The sequence below is a fragment of the Puma concolor genome, chromosome D3, assembly GCF_028749965.1.
Source record: "Puma concolor isolate L17-30 chromosome D3, mPumCon1.1.hap2, whole genome shotgun sequence".
NCBI classification, from domain to species: Eukaryota; Metazoa; Chordata; class Mammalia; order Carnivora; family Felidae; genus Puma; species Puma concolor.
In genome coordinates, this window is record NC_141678.1 from 86,966,327 (window position 1) to 86,980,893 (window position 14,567).

A 14,567-nucleotide genomic window follows, 5' to 3' on the forward strand; every position below is an offset into this window, starting at 1 on the left:
AGTACAGTTAACCAGGAAATTAACACTGATGCAGTAATATTCTCCAGTCTATAGACCTTCTCCAAGTTTGCATATTGTTTCACTAATGTCCTTTAGAGCTCGAGAGTTCTTGTTTGGATCCAAGTCAGGACCACACTTGGCATTTAGCTGTCATGTCTCTTCGGGTTCTAAACTGGAAGATCTCCTCAGACGTGCTCTTTCAGGGCTCAGACATTCTGCAAAGAGCACAGGCCGGTTACTTTGTAGAATGTCTGATGTTTGATGGTTTCTCGTGGTTAGATCTTCGGTGCATCCTACCAGGAAAACATGATTTCTATCTGTGCCATTATTGGTGGTGTTAACTTTAACCATTTGATCAAATGCTGTCTACCAGGTTTCTCCACTGTAAAGTTTCATTTTCCTGTGTAATTAACTAATTTCTTTGGGGTGGAATTAGGAATATAGAACTTTGGGACAATGGAGCATCAAGAAAGATTTGATACTTTAAACGAAATAAAATCGGGAAAATTAGATGTAGGTAATCCCACAGAAACCGTTCCAGTGGTTTTAAGGGAAAAATGTAAATATTCACAAGATATGTGTTACATGTTTGCAGCATTTTTAGGTTAAGTTTATAGAAGAATACCAATAAAAGGGGAGGGCAGGGCAGGGCAGTTCAGAAATTCAAACTTATCCAATATATTTAAATAAAACTTTTCTACTTATCTAGAGAAAATTATCCTACTTACTTATATTAATAGTGCTCAAATACACTAACATTTTTAACGGTTCCTTTCACCTTTGTACATCAAATGTAGGCTTACTGATCATAAGAGACTGTTTTTTTTTTTTTTAAATATAAGATATATGTGTATTTTTTTTTTACAAAAGTTTAGAAACTCAATTTAAAAATGAAAACTCACATGTCTGAAGTGACCCTAATATACATTTACAGAAAATTCTTTTCATCCTGTCCTAAATCATTTTGAGGCACATTCATTCCCTGGTTAATTAAGCAGCAGCAAAACAACAAATAAAAGGACTAACCAGCTTCACTGGCAAATCCTGCTACATATTCCAGCTGAGGGAACTAAAATCATATTAACACTAAAATAAATAAATAAGTAAGTAAGTAAGTAAGTAAGTAAGTAAATGTAAAAGAAAATCGCATTTTACCTTAACACTATTTTAAAGAGATGGAATTCAGGAAGACGTCTAACAACAACAAAATAATTGCTCTAGTCTTATGGCTCACTGACAACATATATTCAATGCTTTGCAGCACTGTTCATTGGCATATTCAACAAAAAGGATAAAAAAGTTTTTTTGTCAAATATACATACTTAAGTGATTGGCTGAACCAGTAAAACTGTGCGTGAATATACATTCTAAACACAGTCTTTGAAAATAAAATAAATCCAAATCAAGAATAATGCGACAAAAAAACAAAACAGAAAAACCCCACACAACTATATGTCCACACCAAAACCTGTACATGAATGCTCACGGCAGAGTTACTCATAAGAGCCAAAAAGTAGAAAAATCCAAATGTTCATCAACTGATGAATGGGTAAATGCAAGTGGTATAACCATACCACGGAATATCTTTAGCAATACATAGAGAGTACGTACCAGCACATAATACAATATGGGTTAACTTTGAGAATATTATCTAGTTGCAAAAAGCTAGTCACAAAAAAATACATAGTGTATGATTCCATTTTTTTTTAAGTTTATTTATTTTTTGAGAGACAGAGAGAGACAGAGCGCGAGTGGGGAGGGGCAGAGAGAGAGGGAGTCACAGAATCTGAAACAGGCTCCAGGCTCTGAGCTGTCCGCGCAGAGCCGGATGCAGGGCCTGAACTCACAGACTGTAAGATCATGACCTAAGCTGAAGTCGGACACTCAACCGACTGAGCCACCCAGGCACCCCTGTTTATTTATTTTTGAAAGAGAGAGACAGTGGGGGAGGGGCAAGTGGGGGAGGAGCAGAGAGAGACAGAGACACAGAACCTGAAGCAGGCTCCAGGCTCTGAGCTGTCAGCACAGAGCCCAACTCGGGGCTTGAACCAACGAAACTGCGAGATCATGACCTGAGCTGAAGTTGGACGCTCAACTGACTGAGCCACCCAGGTGCCCTGTATGATTCCATTTTTATGAAATTTCCCATAAGGAGGGAAAGTAGATTAGTGATGCACTAGGCCTGGAAAAAAATCGAAAACAGATGAGGAGTGATTGACAATGGAAAGTTTTCTTTTTAGAGGATGAAAATGTCCTCAAATTGACTGTGGTGATGCTTGCACAGCTCTGTGCAAAAACCAATGAACTCTACACTTATTAAACGGGTGAGTGTATGATTATTTGAATTATTCTCAAATTTGATTTCATGCTCTGGGCTCTTAACAATTTAAACCATGTGGTTTGCTCCTTTTATTCTTAAGATCAAATGAGTACTTTCTACAATTAAACACTCTTTTATATTGTTAATGTAAATTACTAAAAAACAAAATGGGATGTTGTTTAGGAAGTTAGGGAACAGATATTATAATGAAAACTCTGAGTAAAGTCTTAATTAAGCAATTATTTCTCAAGTTTTCTAAAGCCTTTTCTCTGTGGATGCTTATACTTCAGGGTATAAAGTACCTTCTTTTCAGGCAGCAGCACATTCCTTCCAGGTGAAGAATTTAATGCTACAATAAGGCCTGTATGTTCTCCGGAATAAATAAAAGCTAAGTTGTAATCTCCCAAATATACAAAGTTTGAAGCATAATAGAGTTGGAAGCAGTCCCTAATACAAAGAAGAGAATTTATATATTGCCATTAATAAAAATAAATCCCAGGCTATTCATCAAGCATTTCTAATAAAGACTCAACATGTTTTGTGTGCTTTAAAATGGAAGCATACCCTTTGAAAATATTTATGACCAGATTCTCTCCACTTTCAAGTGGACTACTGGGGTAAATTGAAGTGTTTTCCCTAAAAGGGGGAGAAAAATGAAGTTAACTAACATTTATGAATTCCCAAATTCAAACATGAAATATCTATGCTTAACTAATAAGGAACCATAGGGCAATTGACTATTTATTTGATGACTAAATTCCATTTATTAGAGTATTTGTTTTGTTAAATTTCTGATTTATTGAAACTCACAGACTGCAAGATCATGACCCGAGCCGAAGTCGGACACTTAACCAACTGAGGCACCCAGGCGCCCCTAATTTTGTTCTTACAGATATTTACTTTCAAAATATCTGGACCAACTTGCCATTTTTCTTTTTGAAAGTAGAATGTCTGGGTGCCTGGGTGGCTCAGTCGGTTGGGCGTACGACTTCGGCTCAGGTCATGATCTCACAGTCTGTGAGTTCGAGCCCCGCGTCGGGCTGTGTGCTGACAACTCGGAGCCTGGAGCCGGCTTCGGATTCTGTGTCTCCCTCTCTCTCTGGCCCTCCCCCACTCGTGCTCTGTCTCTCCCTCAAAAATAAATAAACATGAAAAAAAATAAAAAAAAAAAATAAAAAAAAAAAGAAAGAAAGTAGAATTCTTCCTAAAAGGGTACCTTGAGCCACAAACTGGTCGTGTGAGGCTTCAGGGAGAGGCGCTGTGGAGGGCCCAAATGGTGGAAATTCAGTGCTTCCCGATGAAGATGCCACCTATGGAGCAGCAAAGAAAATGATTTTATTCTTAACACTAGCTAATGTTAACACATGGAAAGCAAAACAGAACCAGTATGTACATACAAATCCTTTAACAAAAAGGTTTATGACAAAACTATACTAGTTAATATAACTGGAAAACATTTCATATTTTAAGAGTTGTAAGTTTTTTGAAGGGTACTTTCAACTTCTTTTAGGACCTGCTGGAATTTATGTAAAGCAGCAAGTCAAAGGAGCAGAGTTTTGATTTGAAGCCCATTTAGGATTTTAAGGTCTGGATAAGGCCTACTCCCTCTTACCATCCAAATGTTAAAAGGCTAAACCATACTCCTTTCTTTAACTTTTGCATAATTCATTGCGTCCTTGAGATATTTTGTCCTACTTGATTCATAATAAGAGGGGTTTTTTATAAGTATCCAACGGCACACACAAATTTTAATAGTGCCTATGAAAAAATCAGCAGAAATACTAAACGATTCTTCTTTACCTTTTCCCGTTTCACAAAAGAACTGTTTCAGGTCATATGTGGACACAGTGTTTCGGAACACAGTACTTTTTATTTTTTTAAGCTTATTTGTTTTGAGAGAGAGAGAGTGCGCATGAGCACATGTATGCAAGTAGGAGAGGAGCAGAGAAAGAGAGAGAGAGAGAATGAGAATACCAAGCAGGCTCTGTGCTGGCAGCCTGGAGCTCCACAGCCTGATGTGGGGCTTGAACCCATGAACCATGAGATCATGACCTGAGCCAAAATCAGGAGTTGGATGCTCAACCGACTGACTGAGCCACCCAGGTGCCCAGAATACAGTATTTTTTTAAAACATTGAACATAACACAAACTGTGTAGAAGGCAAACACAATTTCACCTACAGATCTGCAGATGAGCAGACTGTGTGGCCTCCTAGAACTGAAAAAGCTCAAACTGATGTATCTGGCACCTTCTATGTGAAAAACATCTTAGCTGCAGAGGTCAGATCATTCCTTCTCTTACCATCAATTTACTCCACACACCTAGACAAGCTGCAGGTCAGTGCATGCATAGAGCAAGCATGTCAGTACAATGTCAACAGATCTCATGAATCAACCCTATCTCAAACTCAGATACCATACACCTCAGTACTCATACACTAACTGTGCATTTAACATGCAAAGTAGGATGCCTCAGACATGATATGATAGAGTCAAAGCAAAAACCAAGGTTGTTTTTTTCTTTAAGTTTACGTATTTTAAGAGAGCGAGTGGGGGAGGGGCAGAGAGAGAGGGAAGGAAAGAGAATCCCAAGTAGACTCCACAATGTCAGCACAGAGCCTGATGCAGGGCTTGAACCCACAAACCACGAGATCATGACCTGAGATGAAATCAATAGTTGGACACTTAGCCAAATGAGCCACCCAGAAACCACCCCCCGCCAGGTTTTTGTTTTTAATACTAAAATAAAGCAGGGTTATTTATCTATTTATTTTTAACTTTATTTGTTATTGAGAGACAGAGCACAAGCAGGGGAGGGGCAGAGAGAAGGAGACACAGAATCCAAAGCAGGCTCCAGGCTCTGAGCTGTCAGCACAGAGCCTGACATGGGGCTCGAACCCACAAACCGTGAGATCATGACCTGAACTGAAGTCAGACACTCAACCGACTGAGCCACCCAGGTGCCCCCAGGGTTGTTTTTTAATAAAAAATTCAATAACAAAAATAAACCAAGGTTATATTTTATTTTCTGTTAGTAAAGAGAATATAAATTTGAAGAAAATGATTGATGGAACTTATATCCAGTTTTTAAAATCCCCCTTTCAACTTAAGACTTTAATCATCTCTCATCACTTCAAGTGTAACATTACAATAACAACAGAAAGCTGTGGCCAATAAATGTAAGCCCAGCATGTAAAGTCATCCAAAAAAGAAATCCGGACAAATTTCAGTCTAAATAAATCTCTCCTAAACGATCATGTATTAAATACCTTATTTTATATAGTATTAGGTCCAGATAATAGGAAACACCTAAAATTTATTTTTCTAAAAATGGTATTTACTACAACTGGCTCTAAGAAATGTGGAAAAAAACATCCCGTCAACAAACATCCAAATAACTTTTACAGTCTGTGAGGACAACAATCATAACTGAGATTGTATCACAAAGCACGCAGGAGCTAATAATATATGGCACCTACCACAAGCTCCTTTGTTTATATAATAAAATTGAAGAGAACAATGATGCTAGAATCCTTTACCTTTTCAATTAACATCCTTTCAAAGGACACTCAAGCAGCCCTCACCACTGACAAAGCCAGAGGTAGCATTCAGAGCAGGAAAAGAAGGTTTCTAAGGGCTCGTTAGAAGAAAGCAAAGTCACGATTTGTGACCAAAGGTCAGACAGTAATAAAAGTTGTGATTTTCCTTAATATAGTCCAAGAAAGTGACATACAAATTCAGAAAATATGATTTTAGAAAGCATCTGCCTAATAGTTATATTATAACCTACCCCATATGGTTGAGAAGACACAAGGACTTCTTTATACAGTAATATATTGTGCTTTAAAATTTGATTATGGGTGATTTATATTATCTACTAACATCTATATTTTTTGAATTTGCTATATTAGCACATTATTATTCTAACAAGACAAAAAGGTATTAAACTGAATTGCTCTGGTTCTATACTCAAATCCTTGCTTGTTTGAAAATAATCTCTAACGGACATTTATTTGGTTATATGTAATAATATGTAAATATCTGACTTGTCATCTTGCAAGTAACTTGTGAATATCTGACTTGTTATCTTGCAAAATTCAAGTCTTAGCCTCTGGAAGGTGGAGGAGGTTCACATGAGCCCGTAGTGCTACAGGTAGAAAAGGCCTGATCTAGTCCAGGTCCTCATTTAGAGATAAGGACCTCGAGTAAGGGCCCGAGGGCACACTCTCATTAGGATTCTCAGTTGAGGACTACGTTTATGACATCACAAATACACTCAAGTCAGAAGAAGCCCTCAGACAAACCTCCAAAATGCTGACCAATCTTGTCTGCGAGGGTATGCTTCTTTCTCCCCACGCCGTTTCCATGGAGGAGGGGTTGGCTTACTTTTCCAGAAAACTGAGCAGGCTTAGCCACTCCTTCCCCCACAGCAGAGAACTCACGTTCTCATCTGGTCTCTACCTCTTAGGAGCCAGAAAGCCCACAGTGGGAGCCCAGGGCTGTCCTTACAGTAGTAGGTCTGGTTAATTCTTCTGTCACTTGCTCTTTTCATTAAAAGGGCTTCAGAACAAAATCGCAATCTAGACATTTTTTTCCTCTTTCTCGTCTCCCACATGACACATCCTGAGATTTTCAATTTACATTCCCTTGATAAGACAAATAAAACTGGGTTTTCTTGAATTGAAGTATATATACTTGGATCTTTATCACCTTGCTGGTATATAAGAGGCAATAAAAGCCTGTTAGGGCAGACAAATTGATGTTACTTAAAGCCACTGTCCTAAAACGGAATCAAATTTTGCTTATAAAAACTAAAAAAGATAATAGCCTTTTCTTCAATGTGTTTAGAAACAGATTTGAGAGCTAAAGAAGTTTTCTAAATCATGCCTCATTGTAAAATAGGCAGTTACAATTTTAAGAGTCCCTTTGAAGTAGCAGAAAATAGCAAAGTCATTTACCATATCAAAGTAGAATTTGGGTTAAAAAAAAAAAAAAAAGACAATTTGGGGCGCCTGGGTGGCTCAGTCAGTTGGGCGTCTGACTTTGGCTCAGGTCATGATCTCACGGTTTGTGAGTTCGAGCCCCGTGTCGGGCTCTGTGCTGACAGCTCGGAGCCTGGAGCCTGCTTCAGATTTTGCGTCTCTCCATCTCTCGGCCCCTCCCCTGCTCATGCTCTGTGTCTCTCTGTCTCTCAATAATAAATAAACATTAAAAAAAAATTGTTTTTAATTTAAAAAAAGACAATTTCTGTCATATAAACAAAATGCATCAATGTTCAGAACTGTTTTCTTTGTATTCTACCTTTCAGAAATGAAAGAGTTCACTGGATACTTCAAATATTTTTGAAAGCTAATTTAGGACTTGAATATTTTATTTGTCAAGTGATTTTATAATACTTTCCATCTTCTTTCATCAAATGTAGTATTGGTGCCTAAATAAGTTATTTGATTTTTAAAAAATTAAAAGAGAACAAAGGAAGAAAGGATTTGTGAGATGAAAAAGAGAGGGTACAAATCTACTCACATTTTTCAAACATGGCAAAATATAAAGTATGAAAGGTTTCCAAGGAACACTAGGGTTCCTGTGCTCACTTTTATAAATGATACCTTTCTCTTTATGCCCAAGAGCGGGAAAGCTTTGGCATGCTTCACAATTTGTAATCATTAATTCGAACCAAATTACAACCAGAAGTTTAAATCACTCTGACTACATAGATCCATGATTCAAATGGAGTGTGTACAACATAGAAAAAGAAAGCTCAGAAAAATATCCCCGAAAGAACGAGCATAAGATGATATAAGATTCTCTCCTGTCTATCTGTAAGATCACTCACATGCAGAGACTTAACCCCAGGGCACAGTCCCAGTCCCTACGCCCTACTGTATATAATTTAAGAGAACAAGTTGCCTAGAGCTTGTCTTAGTCCACTCTCCATTAGCTTTGTGACCCTACGCCAAATACTTAAATTCTCGAAGACCTTACTTCTTCACTTGGGAAACACTACCGCTCTCAAATGGTTTAACACCATTTGTAGCACTTCAGCAAACAGCAAACTAGAGGGTGTTGTTTCTGAGCTCTAAAGGCCGAAAGTTGACTCTCTACTTCCATCAAACCTTATTATATGAAATAATCAGTTCTACCAAAATTAAGAAAATATATTTTAGCACAAATATAAAATAAGACCCAAACCTATTTTACTTACCTCAGTTACAGTTACCTGGTTAATAAAATTGCTGAAATCTATCTCAAAATGTTTTTGCCAATTTCTTTAAACACTTTCACTTGACATTAATGGCTATACCTCTATAGTAACTTAGTTTGGATAACTTCAGACGTATGATAGTGAATACAAAATACAGAAAAACATATAAAATAAATACTATTTGCTCTTTCTAATAATGTTTAAAAGAATAATTATTTATAAACTAGTACACACTAGGCACACATAATGGAATATTCTATTTTCACCAGCTATCGTATTCGTGCTAATGTCACATACAAAATAATCATAGTAGGAAAAACTAATGTGGGGGGATTTGCTTTTTAACAACCAATACCTAAGTTTTACTTAAAGAATCAATACTAAATTTTTATACCAAAAAAAGTGTTCATTTTCCTTATACTACAGCCCAGTGGCCTGTATTACTAATACCTGAGAAACTAGAATCTCACTTATATTTTCTTTCTAACTAAAATATATGGGTTCTTAGACCCACAGGTGGTTGAAATTTATTTCAACAAAGTATATCATTCTCTTTCTCTCTACCATCATGCAAACTACAGTCTCCCCAGGTTTTTCCTGGGGTTACCATATGCCCACACTCTATCACTATTCCTACATCAAAACTTTTTTTCTTCCTAAAAGCCTCTTGGATATATCCCTGCTTTAACTGTCCTTGGTCTACTCTGCATTCTATAAAAAAACTTGAAACTACATCACACAAATGCCAATACATATTTCTCTAATGTCGACTGTAATGTTTCATGCATTTGACTCAGCGGAAATAGCTCTATAACTGTATCTCTACAGCTATGATATCTTACCTCTTCAAATCCAAACACAGGTTCAGCTCTCTTAGCTAACCCCTACCTGGTAATTAAACTTTGGCCTTTGTTCCACACTCCAAACAAACCATGCCTCTTCTGAATATCTAATGCTTTCAGTACGACATATGTGGCACGCCGTCTTCTCAGTATGCTTCACGTTCTCAACTACACTTTCAACCCCTGTAACTGGGTACTGAATCTTAAGACACATCTGAATATCTTTTCAGCTCCCCACAAATGTGTGCATACATCTAAAAAAGATTAATCCTTTAAAGCCCATTTCAATTGCCACTTCTTATACAGTATCACTTTATATTTCATCATTCCCTCTAATGTAACCTCACTGCACCCTGACTACAACATCTATCATGGCACCTAGCACATGGCTTTGTCCTGAAGGAGTGTAACATCACTGCCAACAACTGAACTCTAGAGCCAAACACACTTCTGGACTCAAATAGTTCTCTATCAGTTACCAGCACTGGAGCCTTGAACAAGACACTTATTCACTGTACGCTTTAATCTTTCCTTTTGTAAAACAGCAATAGTAAGAATGACCTTCAATACTTTAAAATGGTTATCAAGGTCTCTAACGTGGCATTAACTGCACAGAACGGATAATGGCCCAGCAACAGCACACAAAGCAAAAGACAGTGCTTTCCTTAGAAAGACAAAATGAAAACACCAACCAATAAACAAACTGCATCTCTTGCCGTATCTGGGAAATACACAAAATGATGATAAGAATAACCAGATACACTTATTGGCAAGATTTCAATCCACTGAACTGATATACCTCACTATATTCTTATACTTAAGAAAGTATTAGTTGGTCTGGGTATGACAGCTTAGGTTTAAAGTAATACTGGAAAAATGAATAAACTCTCCAGATTTTTTTTCCTGTTGGAAGAAAGACATACAATATCTCTGGCATGGCAAGAAAAAGATGACAATTAGCAGAATTGGGGTAATGAGACTATTTCTGTGAGTAAAAGCCAATTTGGTGAGTAAAAGTCACCAATACCAAAGCTCTTCTACTTGGAATCCAAAAGAAGAAAAAAAGAGTTGACTGTAAAAATTCCAACAGATAACTGTCTTTTAAGAAACTATACAAAATAAATCTTACATAGAACTATAATGAGAATTCCTTAAAAAAAAAAAAAAGTTCATTGGTATTTTTTTCTAAAAGAATACGTAATGTCTGAACACAAGCAAGTTACAGACTTTTATGTTAACAGAAGTGCTTCTATTTTAATAATGATTACAATAAATATATTTCCAAAATTTTCTCAGAAAATCTAGTTTCCCGATCTATAAGATTTGTTATGATTAAAGTTTCTAGTATATATTATACAAATATATTTTTATTATTATATATTTTATTTACTATTATACATTATTATCTCATAAAATAGAAAAATGCAAAAGTACTTAAATCCTCTTGCATAGGATAAATACAACTTGGTATCTACAAAACAGCTAGGATGACTCAAAATTAATGAGAGCAATTACTATTTACTGAGTACCTACTATAAGCAAAGAACTGAACAATGTACAAATTACAGATAGCCCTTTTAATAAACACAGGAACCAAGGAATCACTTTTAAGCACATACTAATGCTGCCGTTCTGGGAACTAAATAACTAATTAATACAGCTCCTTTTTGCATTTAATTATATTATTTCTCTTGTGGAGACAAAGACATACTATTTCTAGCATGGAAAGGAAAGCATGACATCTAGTGGACCTGGGGTGATTACTCCACTTTTCCAAATAAAGCTTCAGCTCAGCACTAACCACAAACTCTTCTGGGTCCAGGGAAAAGGATGACTCCTAAAACTGTCACAAAAAGTACCAGTGTTGGGAAACCATAGAGGTGGATCTTAATTATGAGATGAACTTTACTACTGCCTGGTAATTATTTATTATTCTCATATTACTTTTGCTCCTGCAAGCAGGAAAGCCAAGGTCCTGTCTTCTTATTAGGGTTTATGATGCAGTAATTGTTCCAAAAACACTTTATGATTTCGTGTAATGTTTTCCACTTGACAGTAAGTGATTTTGTACGCTTGTAAAACAAGTGAAACCTAGTCTCAGTCATATTTAGGAATACTTAGTGTGTCTCAAACTCTTTAGAACAAAGTAACTTATGAATGAAAAGGAGAAAGAAGGCAGGCAGGCATAAATTTCAGGTATTGCAGATAATCAAAACAAGCTTCTACCTGATGCACGTATTTAGAAATGTGTTTAAAATCTCCAGTACCAGGGTGCCTGGGTGGCTTAGTCGATTAAGTATCCAACTCTCGATTTGGGCTCAAGTCCTGATCTTGCAGTTCATGAGATCAAGCCCTGCATCAGGCTCTGCACTGACAGCACAGAACCTGTTTGGGATTCTCTCTCTCCCTCTCTCTGCCCCTGTCCCACTCGCACACACATGTGACCCTCGCCTCAAAATAAACATTTAAAGATAATAATAAAAAAATAAAATAAAATCTCCAGTACTAAACTGGAATCATTTGGATGGGTCCACTTTCTCCAAATTGCTTTGTCCTTAAGCAAAACTGCAGAGTAATCAAGTTTTATGATCATATAGGATCTATTATATTACTACTGATAAACACTTTTAAACTTTCATGCTTCCGGTTCTTTTAAATAAGGTACAAAAAAAGGTTGTAAATTCATCTAAAAGGACATTCAGTGCAGCTATAGAAGTACATCAGTCCCTAACTCTGCAAAGACAGCAGTTCAAATAAATCACAGCTATTTTAATCATGACCTTATATTCTGAATACAGTCTTATCCTGTCCATCCACTACGTAAATTCAAACTTCCAGAGGTTCAAAATGAAGCACTAATGCATTCTTGTGGGGCCTGAGTGGCTCAGTCAGTTGAGCGTCTGACTCTTGATTTCAGCTCAGGCCATGATCTCACGGTTTGTGGGACTGAGCCCCACACTGGACTCTGTACTGACGGCGTGGAGCCTGCTTGGGATTCTCTCTCCCTCTCCCTCGCCCTTTCTCTCTGACCCTCTCCCCCTACTCACTCTCTCTCTTTAAAAATAAATAAACATTAAAAAAAAAAGTTTGAAGCACTAATGCATTCTTTCAAAGTACCATTGTTTCCACGGTGGAGAGAGAACTTGGATCTTGATCTTGGCTGGACAACCTAGATGGAGCCCTCCAAAACTTGAATGAATCATCTAAACCTGTGACAACAAGAAAACTGTCAACATGAATACATCTCTCCTCCTTACTGGAGCAATTAACAGAAAGAATACTTGTTGCAGGAAGCCAATCAAGAACCAAGAAAAAAAGTTTGCCTAATTTTTATTATTCTTAATTAGTTTATATAAAAAACTTGTTTCACAAGAATTTTAATGGCCATTAGTGGACTTTGCTTAGCTTAATCTAATACAATTTAGCAAGAGCACCAGCTCCCAAACTTTAATGTGCCTAAGGATCATAAAGAGCTACTATTAAAGCAATTTTATATTGCCAGAGATTCCATTCCCGCAATTTGGGGTGGGAGCCCTAATTCTGCATTTGTAACAAGCTCAAAAAGACCTCAATGACAATGGTTCCAGGACTAAGCTTTGAGGAACAGTGATCCAGGGAAATCCAAACAATGAAATGTGTCACTCTCCTAATAGGGATATCTATTTAAAATGTTCAAAAACTTCATTAAATATCATTTTCCTCTTAATTCCTGAACTGAGCAGAAAAGCCAACTAGAAATTCAGACTTAAGTATTTGGGGGTAAAGGAACTATTTCTGAAATTCACTCTTAAATAGTTCAGAAAATATATATGTATGCATGTATACAAGTATATAAATAAATGAATTTTATTTATGTACATATACACATATACATACACTTGGCGTAGGGGAACAAATATAGTAAAATGTTCACATTTGGGAACGCTTGTACTATTCTTGCACCTTGTCTGTAAATGTGAAATTATGTCAAGATTTTTAACCATTACTATTAAAAATTCATTTTAAAATAAATACAACTTATTTTTAAAAATCATTCAATTATTTACTATTATGAGACAAAATTATTTATATGTGCTAAGATCTTAGGAAATCCAAAAGAATCTAAAAATAGAAATAAAAAGGTTTCAATAAGATATTTTGATAAATGAGTACCAAACCAAAAACAAATAGCTTTTTGATGTATTAGCAAAACATGTAAGAAAATTTAGTATGAAAAGGTCTCATACTTGATTGCCTGGGAAGAACCACCTTCCAAAAAGTTTAAAACATCTAACAGAGAAAAAAAAAAAACAAAACCATAAAACTTAACTGAAGGGCATGAAGTAACTTATAAAACATTAATAAGATACCAAAAATGGTTTCCATGAAGAATTTATAACATAGGAAAATGCTTAGGCAATGTCTAGTGAAAGGAGGAAACACAGAAATGTACATAAGATATGAACACAATCATGTAAAATAAACAAAAGCTAGAGAGAGAGAAGACTGGAAGAAAATACACCCTAACATTCACAAATGTAATCTCTGCACAGTGGGACCAGAGGTCAACGTGTACTTTTCATTATTTTTTAAATATTTTCAGTATTATTTTTCAAATATCAAACACATAGATTTTCAACAGTTTTTAAAAAGTTAGCTTTTGTAAAAATAAAAATATAATGTACTTACCATTTAAATCACTGCCTTCTGAAGTTCCATCAAGAGCAGAAAATTTCAAATCAAAAGTATACCGTCCCAGGTAACAGTGTTTTACCATCTGATTCAAATGTTCATAAAAATGACAGTGATATAAAAGAGCCTGAAGGGCAGGTTTTCCTACGAGCGATACGCCAGAATCCTCATCGTGGACACAGGGGCCCTGTAGGAAAGGGAGAGAAAAGGAGACACTGACTTATAACATAATTTCTTCAGAAAGACCTGCTACATGCCCCACATTCTCCTCAACGAATCACATGGGTCCTTGCACTTGCCTCTGTCCTCCCGCACTCAAAACAGCATGACCTAGGGCTAATTATTACATAGTACTCTTAAGTTTTTGCTGACCAAAAATCCTTTCAAGGCAGAAGGCTGATCTATTCCACCTCCTGAGAGAGAACCATTTAGTTTAAAACATTTCTCTGAAATGGTAGTTTTAATCAAGTAATTACATACTTGAGCCACAAATACAATAAAAACAGTATTTTTCAACCTACACAGTATAAATA

The 14,567-nt window shown here is 36.3% G+C and overlaps 1 protein-coding gene across 5 annotated transcripts in view; it reads right to left on the bottom strand.

Moving 5' to 3' along the window:
- RTTN (rotatin) overlaps positions 1–14,567 on the bottom strand; it is a 163,872-nt gene that overhangs the window by 43,813 nt on the left and 105,492 nt on the right. For all 5 annotated transcript variants that reach the window (XM_086683207.1, XM_086683208.1, XM_025931071.2 and 2 more), the window contains 3 exons: positions 14,032–14,221; positions 12,481–12,572; positions 3,537–3,630 (listed from right to left, as the gene is read on the bottom strand). In XM_086683207.1, the coding sequence (XP_086539333.1) occupies positions 3,537–3,630; positions 12,481–12,572; positions 14,032–14,221 (376 nt within the window). The remainder of the gene's footprint in view (positions 1–3,536; positions 3,631–12,480; positions 12,573–14,031; positions 14,222–14,567) is intronic.